At 41.4% G+C, this 14,221-nt stretch overlaps 1 protein-coding gene across 1 annotated transcript in view; it reads left to right on the forward strand.

Annotated features, from left to right (window-relative positions):
• Positions 1–14,221, forward strand: part of spata5 (spermatogenesis associated 5) — a 123,584-nt gene that overhangs the window by 20,473 nt on the left and 88,890 nt on the right. Inside the window, exons 11-12 of the mRNA XM_044363035.1 lie at positions 5,162–5,316; positions 12,321–12,530. Coding sequence (XP_044218970.1) covers positions 5,162–5,316; positions 12,321–12,530 — 365 coding nt within the window. The remainder of the gene's footprint in view (positions 1–5,161; positions 5,317–12,320; positions 12,531–14,221) is intronic.

The raw sequence follows: 14,221 nt of genomic DNA on the forward strand, positions 1-14,221 counted from the left end.
GACCACAAAACTGAGCGAATAATAAACTCACCCTTTCTCTCTGGTGGACAAGCTATTGTTTGTGATGGCAAAACTCTTTCTCAACTACCACAAACAAATATTTGACATTTCTGCTCTGCAGATTCTTGTTTCTAATTGGCCTACAAATATGCAGATACTGATATATGTGTTGTAAGCTAATATCTGCAGATATGTCGCCAAGGCCAATTTATCAGTGGGGCTCTCCTGTGGATCTTTTGTGGCAGAGGGCTTTGAGAAACATTTGGACAGCCTTTCTTCAATCCAGCATGAACTAAATACTGAAGCTGAAATACAGTTTGAACTTCAGTTGAACAACGGCACTTTCGAGGTGTGGTGCACCTGAGAAATGTTGGCGAAATAGAGGACAAACCAAATGTTTGTAGCCCAACACCTCTCACAACACATAGACATATCGTTAATCGTGTTGGTTGTGTTGTATCTTCTGTTTTTCTTGTGTTTCTTTTCCATGAACAGTGTTCAGTGGGATTTCTGACATTGGAGTATCTGGAGAAAACAAGTAAATGCATCAGATTGACACGGACTCATCATAAAATACTTGGATCAGCTCTGAGCCTGATCCCAAGCTTTTAGCTTGAGATATCAGTCTTGCTGTTGAGCAAGATGCTCAGATTTCAAATGTGCACAATTATGGCTGTACACTTTTGTGAAAGACAACCACACAGCTCCCCAAGGTTGCGTTTCAGCACTCCCCAACCCTCGTCAATGGTATTAAAACTGATTTATGGACCACTGATGCTTGTTGAAACTTATTGTTGATATTTTCATCAAAGCTTGTGAATATTTGAGGATCCATGTGTTTGATAAAAACAGCTTGTCGGAAATTACTTGTGGTGTCATCATAGGTTCAAGTATCGGTGAGTATGATGTTTTGTATTCAGATTCTTTTCAGTACCAAAGGCAGATTTGGTGCAAGGGTCAGCGAAGGTGATCCCTGAAGAGAGGGCCTTCATCTGGGGGAGGAGGTCTTTTTTAGACCCACATAATTAAGACCACCTCTGTTGAATAACCACAAATAACTTCTTCCAGGCCAGCTTCAACTCTGTGAAATTAGTTCTTCCCTCTCTTCCATACCTAGTTTGGGCCCTGGTGTGATGTTTTGCAAATGTGCATTCTTGTACATTTAGGGGGCCCCTTTTTCTCTCAATTCCCACTAGATCTCTGGCGAATACGAAGCATTCTGGAAAGGAGGAATGCAAAAAAAAGAAAGAACTAAGAAAATGAGTCCACATAAGGTTCAGATTAAATTGTGTTGTGTTCCCTCTTTTTTTTTTTTTTTTTTTTTTTTTTCCTCCTCCCTTCCCATCGGATGTTTTCATAACTAAACCAAATGTGTGCTCGGAGTCAGCCAAGAGCAGTCAGGAGAGAGAATCCCTGAAGCAAAATGTTAAAGTCACATCGTTGAATCAAGTTTCCGCTGCCCTCCGGGCGTCCAGGCTCGACTGAAGCTCTGTGGCTTATGAACCCCATTTCCCCTCTGTTCGGGCTGTTTCTCTGTGAGGCTTGTCATTACTGCTGGCAAAGTGCTAGATTCACTGTAGACAGTTTGAGAAGATTCTGGGTGAAACATTTATTTAACATGTCAGCTGCGTTTTTTCAGTCAGCGGGGCTTGTATGCATCCGTACTATTGATTAGACCCTTTAAACTAGCTGTCAGTCTATATTTACTACAATAAAAGTCAAACCCAACTTTAGGTGCTGGATAGAGGATCAGGATCTACACACTAAACCTCTGCAGAAATGCATAGTTTCAGCACTTAATGCTCCAAACCTCTTAAAATTGTTCCACGGATAAAAGCCATAAAAGCAAACTTTTGACCCTAATAAAACATCATATCATAATCTTGCAGAATGCTATCAATGCAAAACGTTTTACTTATTGAGCTGCACGTGTTTTTCGCCAGTGGCTGTAGATTTAACCTTTTTCTTGGTTGATCAAATGGTTTGAGGCTTGTGATACATGTTTTTTAGTTTAGTTTTTTGTGTTTTTTTTTAATTCTATAACATATATTTTTCCTTTTTTGTGTGTATTTGTATACAATATATTGCCCTGGTGTGTACACATCGGCTTCTTTTTACCAGACATTGAACATTTCAGTTCATGCTGTGTAGACTGTTCATTACATGTAGATTTCTGGAAATGAGAAAACCCATAGAAGGCTCAATAATGGATAGATGTACGTATGCAGGTTCTTCCTGTGTGGGCCTTCTTCAGCTGTCCACAAAGCATCTTTTATCTTTTCAAACAACATCAAGAACACAGCAGTTTCTCAGGTTTTCTTCCCTATCCCATCGTCCTCTCGGCACCGGAGGAGGAGGCGGCGGCGGCGGCGGCCTCCACCTTCACAGGGCAGGCAGTTGATGGTTTGGGGTTAGTGCATATGGTGTTGTGGCTGGTGCTCCTCATCTCCCTCCTCGCCCCAGCTTCCTTCCACATCCTGTCCTGTCCTGCCTAGTCCCTTCTACTTGGACCAGATGTTTTTGTGCAGTCTGAGCGGCGGCAGTCTGAAGCATTAACACAGATGAAGAGCTGAAGCGTCAGCCAGGTGGAATGATGTGGATGCTTAGACCTCTGGGGATCGAGAGCGAGAAGAAGGAGGGTGGGTGGACGGAGATAGAAAGTGAAAGAGCGAGAGAAAGACATCATGCACCGGGGAGCCTGGACTGGGGAACACATTGACCTCCACTTGACGCACTCATGGAAGACAAACCTGCTCGCATTCATTGTGTTTCTCCGTCTCTTCTTCTCTTCCCCCCTCTCTCTCTCTCTCTCTCTGTCTCTCTCTCTCTCTCTGTCTGTCCCTCGCCTAGTCGGACGGGTCCTGGAAAATATAAACAGGATGCAGTCTTGTCTGATCGTAAATCCCCTCTCGTCTGCTCCCTGGCCCCCAGCCCTGGACCACGTCCGTTCCCCTCCAGCCCTCGCCACCCCAACTCCCGCCCAGCCTCCCCCCCCCCCCCCCCCCCCCCCCCCCACTCCCTTTTAGCTCAGAAGAGGAAGCCAAGAGTTTATGTGTGTGTTTGTGTGATGTGTGCACATGTGTATCGGGAATGGTTGTGTCTAATATACTGTTACCCTACTCTCGGGTTGGAAACGTGGTTGTGGGCTGGTTTTGTAACTACTAATCATTGCCCACAAGACCTGTCCTCCCACCTGTAGGGGTTAAATCTGCACAGCTGGATGCAAGCTGATGTACACATGGCGGCTTACGCCTCTATTTTTCTTTTCTCACACATTCTTTTCTGTCTATTTAGTAATGATTGAATGCAATATTGCAACCAGACTTACCTGCAGACCCGTTTATTCTGTAATGTGACTTGGAGGAAATTACAAGCAGTTGGTGCACTTGGCTCATGTTCTCAGAAATGGTGCAGATGTTTGCAGACATCTGACCAGCATATCAAGCTTTTTCTCGGATTTTTGAAAAACCCTCATTAGGATTACCGCAAAGTCTCCTTGAACAATACACAAATCCGAAAGAACATCCTCTCCAGCGTCACCGAGGAGGCGCTCCTGAAAGAAGTCCTTAATCAATCTTCATTTCCCTCCCTGACATAGATAACAACTCAAGTGGTTGTCGAAACAAAACTCCTATGACAGGAAGGTCACTGGTTTCAATCTGCATAAAACTGGAAGGAGAAAAGGAAGTAAGGAATGATCCCCCTTCCCCTCAACAACTGTTGCTTAGCTTCCTTTGAGCAAGGCACTCGCCCAAAGCCATGGGTTTCCTTCTACCACTGTAAAACTCCATTTCAAAGATTTCTTTTCATGATATCATCAGTGTTCCTCAACATAGAAAAACTGAAATCTCCTGGGTAATTTTAACAGTTTTTTAAATGCCTCTAAATACTATACTACCCATCAGCTGGCGTTGTTATGGATAAGACGCCAGTCTAAAATGATAAATGTAGCATAATATTTAGCTACTGCTAACTGTTAGCTGTGCATGCAAGATATTTTAAGTTCACTGAATGAATATTTCTTACCAAAATGCTCCTTAGGGGTGGTAGTTGACTCATCCTTAAGTTTTTATGCACACAGGTCTGTACCTTCTGAGTTTTTATTTAAATAAACAGGTTGTTCTGCCTTTTTACTGATAATACAGTTTCATGTGCATTCAAGCCTGGGTAGCGCCCCAATGCCAGTCTACTAATACTGTGTATATTTGAAAAATTAACATTTATTTTGAAACCTTGGATCCTTCAAATAACTCCTCTTTGCAACTCTATTGGTGTGTTGAATAAATACATTCTTCTTCAGTGACTTTTCTTTATTAGTATGTTTTGTATGACTGTAATCACTCATCACCTCACCGTTTTTCTGAGCTGACTGTGCCCAGAACCTTTCTAATTCAACTCAGTTTCCTGTGACCTCTTTAGCAGACGAAACAAAGGCTCGTTTTTTTGATATTGACACATCCGTGTTTATTCTGCCGTCTTCTTTTTGTTCAGACGCTGAAGTCTCTGAAACTGAGGGTATTCAAACCTTAAGCACTTCAATTACACTTCCCTTCCCTTCGGCCTACTCTCCTTTTTCCCCCAATAACGCAGGCCCAATTATTTTCGCCATCAAAAGGGGAATTAGTGTTCATTCTGAGATGTGAGTTCACTAGGCGTGTATCACCACAGCGTGTACAAGCCTGAATGTTTTGAGTAAAAAATTGGACTGAGTGCATGTGGGTTTGGGAAGAAAACCCTCAAGCCACAACTACACTAGAATTGCTTCTTTAGGCAAACAAACACCAGTTTCATATCCCTCTCTATATTTGGGAAGATATCTCAAATAACAGTCTTTAATCTTCTAAATGATTCACCTTCTCCCTTGTAATATGTAGGCCTGAATGACTTTTAAGAAAGAAATTAAACTTGCTGTTTATAAACTCGGTTAAGACTGATGATATTTTTTTTCCGTCTCTCTAAGCCATGATATTGTTATCTTTTTTCCGTGGGCGGGTGGGAGTCTAGTATAATTTCATATTTTTGTGCTCGCCTGTCTCGAGCTTGAAGGTTTTTGTTCCTCCTCGTACAGCGAGGTTATAAAAAGTTCAAATAAACTTGCTTTCACTTTCCCCCTGGTTCATTGAGAAATATAACAGGTAAACACTCTTTTTTTTTTTTGCAGGTTTGCACGCGCTACGGCGAGCATTGGGAAGTTTCCAACAACCGTCGGACCGGCAGCTGATGGGGACGGTGACTGTCACTCTGCAGGACCTCCAATGGGCCATGTCTGCTGTGAAGCCCAGCGCCATGAGGGAGGTCGCTATCGATGTCCCAAAGGTACAGTGAAGCTCTCTCGGTCAATGCTCGCTCTCTTTCTCATTCGCTCAGGAAAGCCGACGGAAGAAGTTTGTTTTTTAAGCTCTAAACATTATGTTGATTAAAGAAAGAGTGCTTCCTTTATTGTGTAAATGAAGCTGTACACAAGTGCAGCACCCCCCTGCACCCCTGGAGCAGGAACATTTCTTAGCATCAGGAACTTTGTCAGAGGACATTTACTCCTTGTGTCCTCTGTTTGAAATGCAGGTACGTAAGGTACCGTGTTGCAAAATTGGTTGCTTGTCCCCTGGAAAAGTTCTTGCAGTAGCTGTGAGTGTGAATGAATGGCTATCTGTATTTAGAGTAGTCAGGGAGCAGAAGAAAAGACATAAAATTGCAAAATTCTTTACAGTCTTAGAAAAATGACAGATATAACTCCTCCTCCCCTTGCTAAAATTTGTCCTCATTTCGTGCTCAGTTAGCCAACAGGAGTCAGCGAAGTGCAGCTGTTCAAAAGAAATAAGTAAAGACGTTTTATTTATAGCACCTGTCTGGCTCAGACATCACAAAGCGTTTCTCAATAAAAGACAAATGCAACAGACATGATATACAGACACAATATGTAAGTGAAAAAATAAACAGACAAAGAAGCAAGTCTACGCAGGTGGGTCTTCGTCTTAGCCTTAGATACAGAAGGCTTAAGTTTAGAAATGTTTCTCCACTGTATAAAAAACAAAAACAGAAGAAACTATAAGAAATAACTGATTTACGTTCAATTAAATGGCCATTTTACAATATTTCAAATATGTAAAACACTGACATGCCATAGAATACTCAAGGAAAGATCATACATGGGAAAAAAAAGAGAAGAATCATTAAGAGACACATGGTCTCCAAAGACTTTCCCAGCACATGCCTGTCTGGTTTATAGCATCATCTTTAATGACACAATCTGTATTGGATCCTATGTTTGTAATCAGCATTAGTTATGTCTCAGTTGCACTCAACCTTGCAATGGCCCTGGTAGTAAGCCAACTGATTTACATCACACCGTCTTACAAAACAAATTATAAACCAAACAGCATCACTACTTGTCGCCACGAGGAAAAAACTAAAAGTTCATCAACAGCAGCCGTGGCTCCCTTTCCCCTCTAATACACATCCCCAAAGTCCCTTAACTCCTCTTTGGACCACTGACCACTGAATCACTAGTGCTTAAAAGATGGGGTCAAGCTGAGGAAGAGTGGAAATGACCCCGTGGCCATTTTACCCTCCGCTGAAATGAAGATGAATCACTTTGCTTTCAGCGGATGGAAGGAGAGAGAGAGAGAGAGAGAGAGAGGGAGGGAGGGGAGGGGAGGGGAGGGAGGGATGAGAGGACAGTGGTGAGACTCCAGGATGTTTTGGAGTTTGCATGTGCAAGACATAACGGACAGGAAGAGGGCTAACATCATCCTCCACCGGTAATTGAAAGCAGATCGGGTCGCTGACGGTTCCTGCCAGCAACCAAAAAAAAAAAAAAAAAAAAAAAAAGAGAACGAGAGGAGGAGGAGAAGAAGAAGAAGAAGAAGAAGAAGAAGAAGAAACGTCCTTCCTATCCGTTCACCCTCACCCACCTCCCCCTCCCTCCCTCCCTCCCTCTCCCTCCTCTTCGCCTCTCTGCTACACTCTGCACTGAGCTCACCCAGAGACGTTCAGTCCTTGCGGCTGGTTCCTGGAAACAAGAGAGAGGAGTGAGCTTGAGTTTGGAATTTTTTTTTTTTTTTTTTTTTTTTTTTTTTTATCCCCCTAGCGCAGCTCAGCTGAAAGGCCAGCCGCAGAGCCCCGGACTTGATTATATCCACATGAGTGCAAACATTTGTTTCTAATCCATTTTATATAAGAAACTTCCAGTGGTGCCGGATGAATACACGCCTCAAGTTCCTCGGAAACCATCTCAGATCACGTATCAGGAGATTTCAGTTTTACAGATTATGCCTCTCAATTTACATGTAAATAAATTTAAAGTTCCTTCTTAATCCTTTGTTTATTTTGTGACAAGAGATCCTTCCTCTTTTTTGACATCTTTCTTGTTTACCCAGCATCTCTCCTTTTTTTTTTTTTTAAATAATCGTCTTCCACCGTGCAGTCTGGATTTAATATTTTCATTTGGCAGCTGTATAACAAGCCCATTTATTCCTCCTTTTTAAACTTACTCTTCGTCTCTCTTGAGTTTTTTTTTTTTTTTTTTTTTTGTCTGAGAAGTCCCCCACACCCTCCTTTCAACCCCATCAAAGGGCCAGAGCCTGAGAGGCCTCTTGTAAAGTTCAGAAAACAACAGTAAAAGATAATAACTGGGTCCCGTACAAAAAGGAAGGGAGGGAAGAAGAAGGGGGGGGGGGGGGGGGAACACAGCACAACGAGGTGTGAGTCAAAACATCGCCTTCTAATTCCACAGACGCTTCACTCGTGACAAAAAAAAAAAGCACCTTGCAATTAATGTAAGTTTATGTTGTTATTTATTACAATGACTCCATTAAGTCTGCTGCGAAAAAATGCAACAAAAAAAGGGGGGAAGATGAGAGTGTGAAGTGTTGTGTTGGATGTGTGCTTCCTCGGCGGAAAGAGGTGAGTGATTGATTTGAGGTCTCAGGATGTTGTTGGTAAACTCAGATGCTGGAGGCCTATAAAGCCCCAAAACCACAATCTGGTTTAGTGAGCACGGATAGATTGAACATTTGTGTTGTGTGCTTGCTTGTGGAGTTCACCTAGAATGTGTCCATATGATAATATACACCATGAGATGTAATGTGTCTACCACCCGCCCCGACTCACCACATGAACACTATTCATATAACATCAGGAAAACCTGTCTACTTAGGTGTCGTAGACCTGACCCATCTCACACGTCAACCTTCATATGAGGCCTGTTAGACCCATTAGGAAAGACGTTATCGGTGGTCATACATGTTTTCGCCTATAAAGTGCAGACAATGCATACTTTACATTAATGATGACCATTTCCAGAGTACATAAGGTGTTAGACAGATTTCCTTCCTTATAGACTGCCAATGCCTTTAATTGACTTCAGTCTAGTGTGAAAATCAAATTGCAGACCCCTTAAACTAGCTTGAGTCGGACGTTTAGTACACTTATTTTTTGTTATATTAAATTAGTTTGTTGTTCTAGAATAACGCAGCTGTAAGTAAAGAAATTGAAATGTTTTTTTTTTTTTTGGTGATGCTTTCAAGTAAACTCCAGTGCCTGAGATTGCAGAACAACCCTTTTAAACACAGAAACAAAAACACGTACCTTGACGCCATCCCACCGCCCTTTGTTTGCTTAAGATTCGTCTTCTGGGTTTAATAATACACACAATATAGAGAACAACACAAAAGAGCTTGTGAAAGCGATGCTTTATAGAAACAAACTCCAAAAGTTCAGATTTTTAGAGTATCCTTGAACGCTTCAGCCACATCACTGGAAGTATGAAGGCATTATAAAAACCTTTTGATGATGTTCTTTTGGAAAATATTCTGCCGCAAGCATTCGAAACATGTATATAACATGTGTACAACATCCTCAGCTCAAGGTCCACCTACTCGCTTGTTCTGGAGCTTCAACCCTTTGAAACAGCTTTCATTTTTCAACTTGTTATTGATGTGCTATTGGTTTACAGTTGAGATGAATCCCTCACTGTGTCATGTGAAAAATGGGCACTTGTATCATCTCAAAACCAGTCTAAAGCAGGTTCCAAAGCTATTTTAATATAACATAATGTGCTATAATATTGTGAAACTTTTTAGCTTGTTAAAGTTTACATTTAAATAAAGCCTCCTAAATATCACTAACCATGAATGCTCACTATTGTACTGTAAGTACAACAACAAAACTCTCTTTCATTTCAAATCCCTTCTTTGTTTCTTTGTTTTTCTGCATTCTTCATCCGTCTCTTTACCCGTCTTTCTCTTGCTCACGTGTTTCCGCCATTCCTCTTTCTCCAAAAGCCTGTTTCACTGTTTCTTTTATATCACTCCACTCTTTATTTCATTTCATTCATCTCTGCTCATCCGAAAGAGTGTTCTGGTTCGTTCACCTGCTTTTCCGACCTATCTCCTCATCTCTGCAACACTCCTCTCTCTTTCTCTCTCTCTCTGTTCCTCTCCTCCCCTCCCCTCCATCCGCCCTTCCCTCTCTCTCTCTCTCTCTCTCTCTCTCTCTCTCTCTCTCTCTCTCTCTCGGCGCTGTCCATAAATTGTTCGGTATTTACAGTATGTGGCCAGACGCCAGGTTTCCATTAGGTGCTTCGTTCCCCGGAGACGGCGCCGGTGGCCTGGGATGTGTTACCTCTGGATGGAGAGCGGCGGGAGGGTAAGGGGGGGGGGGGGGGGGGGGGGGATGAGCATAAGAGAGAGAGAGAGAGTCAAAAAGAGGGGAAGAGAGAGAGAGAGGTAAGCAGCAGTATTTAAGGGAGAGAGCGAGAGATGATGTGATAGTGAAAGGGCAAAGTGAGAGAAGTAAGAAAGGGATTGCAGAAGAGATAAGATATGTAACAAACAAAAACATGGGGGGGGGGGGGGGGGGGGGGGGGAAGGTAGACGAACACTATTTTTACTTGCAGTTACTGTAAGTAACCAGGTTACTGTTGGCTCTCTGCAATAATCTGATAAAGACTGAAGCTCCGGATTATTTTTATTACAAATATAATTGTTTAGTCTATAAAATGTCAGGAGATGATGAACAGTGCCCACTCACGAGTTCCCAGTACCCAAGGTGACGTCTTCAAGTTGCTTTTTTTTTTTTTGTCTATCCAACAGTCTCAAACCAGAATACATTACACTGACAAACATGTAGAATAGAGAAAACCAGATCAATTGAGATGCTCCAAGCAAAAAACATTCCCTTTAAACAACTTATAATTATGTAATTGATATTAATTAGTTGTTAAACCCCAGTTAGATTTCTTCCTGAAAACAAAGGTGATATCTTGGCATGGAACCTGGCGTCTAATCGGCTTTTGTACATGTGAGCATGTGCAGGACTAAAACTACAGACAAGGAAAGTATCAATGTGACAGCAGAGCAGCGAGATGAAAGAGAGGATCATCACGTGTAGCGACGCATCCTCGTATTCAGAATTATTTAATCTGAAGTTCAACAAAAGCTGAAACTAACACTAAGTAGCCTCTTTAAGTAGAGCCGCTGTCATTATTCAATGAATCGGTCAGTCGATCGAAAGATATCGGATTGCCAACTACTTTGAAAATCGATCAAACATTTATAGTGAATTTAATATTTTTGGGTTTTGGACTGTTGATGGGAAAAACCAAGACATTCAATGACATCACTGTGTGCTCTAGCATATTGTGATTAATATTTTTCATTGTTTTCCAATGGTAGAGTGATTGATAATAAAAAATAATCTTAAATTGCAGCCATATCTGTAAATCCACTGTGTGTCAATCAGATTAACTGCCCTCGCTACATGGTTCCAAAATAAGGTCACTGACATGTCACATGTACTGTCAATACAGATTTTACAATGACAAGGTTACTACAATGCAAGAAAAGACATTGTCTGATTTCCTTTGTAACCTGATTTACAGTATTTCAGTTATCTGGTTTCTTGTGTGCATGTAAACATACTCAACAGAAGGGCCAAGTGAGAGAAGAAAGAAAAGAAGTGCACTGGATAGAGAGATAGCACGGACAAGAAACAGAAAGACAGGGTGAAAGAAAAAGGTCAGAAGGTAGATTAAAAAAAAAAAAGATAGAGATGGCGTGCAGAAAGAAAGATGGGGAGATGTAGAGGAAGGGAAAGAGGGGTTTGATTGAGCTGAAAAAGCAAGGAAGGGAGGGAAGAAAGGATGTGTAATGAAGAAAGAGTCAGGGAGGATGAGAGTGCGTTTTGAAAGGTTTTGGATGAGGGTTTCTCTTTTCTTATCTGCTTTATCTCCTCCGGTTGTTCACTGCCGGACTCCCTCCCTCCTTCTCTCCTTCCATCTGTCAGACAGGCAGCTGTTGGGCGACTCCCTCTGTTGTTGTTCACTCCGTCCAGAGTCTCCTGATTCAACCCGAGCCCCTCAGTTCCTCCATCTCGTTCCAAATATGCTTTTATATTTCATTCTCTACTCCCCCACCCCCTGACCCTTGTCATTAGTCTGGAAGAACTCGCAGTTCTTTGCAATTTACTCAACCATTCAGAAAGTTAAAAAGGTCTTCTGTGTGGGTTACATGAGAACATCAGTGACATCAGCGTGCAATCAGAGTTTGTTTGGTCTGTTGCATTTATTGTTGGCGATGTGTTTGCGTTTGAGCTGCCACAGATTAGGCCTGTATGAAATTTCAGAGGAACTGGAGTGGACCAGTGTTGATCATTTATTAGACGTGGCCACTCATTGTTGTCCATCTCAAGTATAATACATTTCCTTTCCAATACGTTTCCTTGCATGTTTTTTTTTTTGTGGTTGATTAATAACACGGAAATTTTTTTAAATGATTAATTGATACATCTTTTTTTTTTCTTCTTCATCTTTATCCTCTTCTCCTTCTTGTACAACCAAATCCTCCTGTTCTTCTTCTACTACTTCTAATTCTTTTTCTACTTTTAAATCAGATTTTTTTCTACTTCTTCTTCTTTCCTTTACTTTTATATTTAATCATTGTTCATTATAATTCTTAGCCAGTGTTTCTACATACATGATGGTCAAAATGCTGTCTCATGTGTTATGAGGCGTATGAATACTTGTCAAATTCAATTATATTTTGAATGTCGACACAAAATATTTGAGATCAGCAGCTTCAATTAAACATACTGGAATTAAATTGGCCATAAAAAGTCCATTTTGGTTAAATCCTAGTATGCTGGATGATGAACACTTACTGTATGTTACATGAAATGCCAAGGATTATGAGATATTGAATTGCTTATAGCCTAGAATAAGGGAAAAATGAAGATTAAAGGGTCTTTAGAGGGCATCTCTCTGTCATAATTAACTTTAATTAACTTTAATTAACTGTAACGTACTCATGCCCTACTACTTCCAGGTCCGCTGGTCAGACGTAGGCGGGATGGAGGAGGTGAAGCTGAAACTGAAGCAGGCCGTGGAGTGGCCTCTGAGGCACCCCGAGGCCTTCACACGCATGGGGATCCAACCACCTAAAGGAGTCCTGCTCTACGGACCCCCAGGCTGCTCTAAGACCATGATAGCCAAGGCCCTGGCGAATGAAAGCGGGCTCAACTTCCTCGCTATCAAAGTGAGTTTTCATCGACTCATAATTCCATTTATTTATTTATTTTTTTTCCAGAGCGGCATCTTCTGTTTTCTTTGTCTAGACAAGATTTAAAAACTAATTTTGTTTTTCCTGGGTTGCGGTAGATGATGAGTTCAAATCAAAGAAAGTTCTGGAAACAAGGTTGTTGTTTTTTTTTCCCCAACTTTGATACACAAATATGAACAAATAATGCAATGCAGGTGTGCTTGTTCATATCATACTCTGGTTGAACGATCTGCCAAAAACCGCATAAGAGTCTGTGAAAAAAAAAAAAAGGCAATGGAGCTGCTCCAAAAACTCCCTCAACAAAACAAGATAAGACTTCGACTCGCTTGTATTTCAGGTTTATTGATTGCCAACATGCTATGAGCAAGTTTTCTGAAGTGATGCCATCATCTTGATGATTGATGATCCAATCTAATCTCACTGTCGAGGCCTTTTTAGCTCAACTTTTAACTTATATAATAAATAACCATGTGACCAAAAGACATTTTCTGAAATGAAAGTGATTCGGTATAAAACAAACTTTTCACAGTAGAGGATAAAAGTTAACAGCTAGCAAGATAAATTTGGTATCTTTGGAAACTATTATGCAACAACTGGCCGACTGATGAGCCAGTGGGGTTTAGGAGTTGTACCCAACTATTTATCATATTAACACATATCAAATACAAATTAAATCCACATAAATCCACATCTACATACACAGTATATCAGATGTGTCAGAGTACTAGCGGATATGTTTCCCCCGATGACCCGAGGGGCGGCCTCACCGCCCGACTTCCTCTGCAGAGAGCTTCCTTGTCTGACCTTTGACCCTTTGTTTGTCCTCTCTCATTCATCACCCCATCCTCTCCGCCAATCCCCGCCGTCACCCTCGACCCCCCCCCCCCCCCCCCCCCCCCCCCCCCCGCCCGCCCGCCCGCCCGTCCAGACCCGGTCGACGGAGATTGATTGATCAGCTCGTTGAATTGTTGATCAGTGAATACTTTCAAAGCTGTTGCCATGTGAGACAGAAAGCTGCGACAGAAGCTCTCAACTGGCGTCATTAAGCCAGTGGAAAATGTCGGTGTGACTTGCAAGCTTTTTTTTTTTTTTTTTTCTTATTTAGCAATATAATGGTGTAGCGTGCACAGGGATAAAGTTACCAAGGTTTTCTTGAAATACTTTTTCTTCAGCCTCCAATTACATTTCCACTTTATTCTTATCCAGATCAACTTTTGATTAACCATAAATTTCTAAATGCATAGGGAAACAAATGGAACGTGCAAAGGTAATTTCTCCAAAAATGTCTGATTAAGGTGAAATCACTTCAGTTCAGTGCAGTTCAATTGGATGCAGCTGTATTTAATCCTACATGGTGAAGTTCAAACCATACAATTAGAAAATGAAAACAAAACAAAACAAGAAAAAACACATATTGCATAATGGAAAGGGCCAGGGCATATTTTCGGATGGATACATGAATGTTTGTGCACTTAAAGAGAAGACGTGAGGTTGACAATTAAATGAACAAGTTTTATTGTTTACAGGAAAAGAACATCATCACATTTTCAATCAGGTCCTGAGAAGACATAACAGACACTCACTTGTTTGAACTATGCATTGTGATCGATACAAAGGTGATACAAATGAGTTGCACTGCAATCTTATGCAACCGTTTTTCAAGTCAT

This window comes from Thunnus albacares, chromosome 10 (genome assembly GCF_914725855.1).
Source record: "Thunnus albacares chromosome 10, fThuAlb1.1, whole genome shotgun sequence".
Lineage (NCBI taxonomy): Eukaryota > Metazoa > Chordata > Actinopteri > Scombriformes > Scombridae > Thunnus > Thunnus albacares.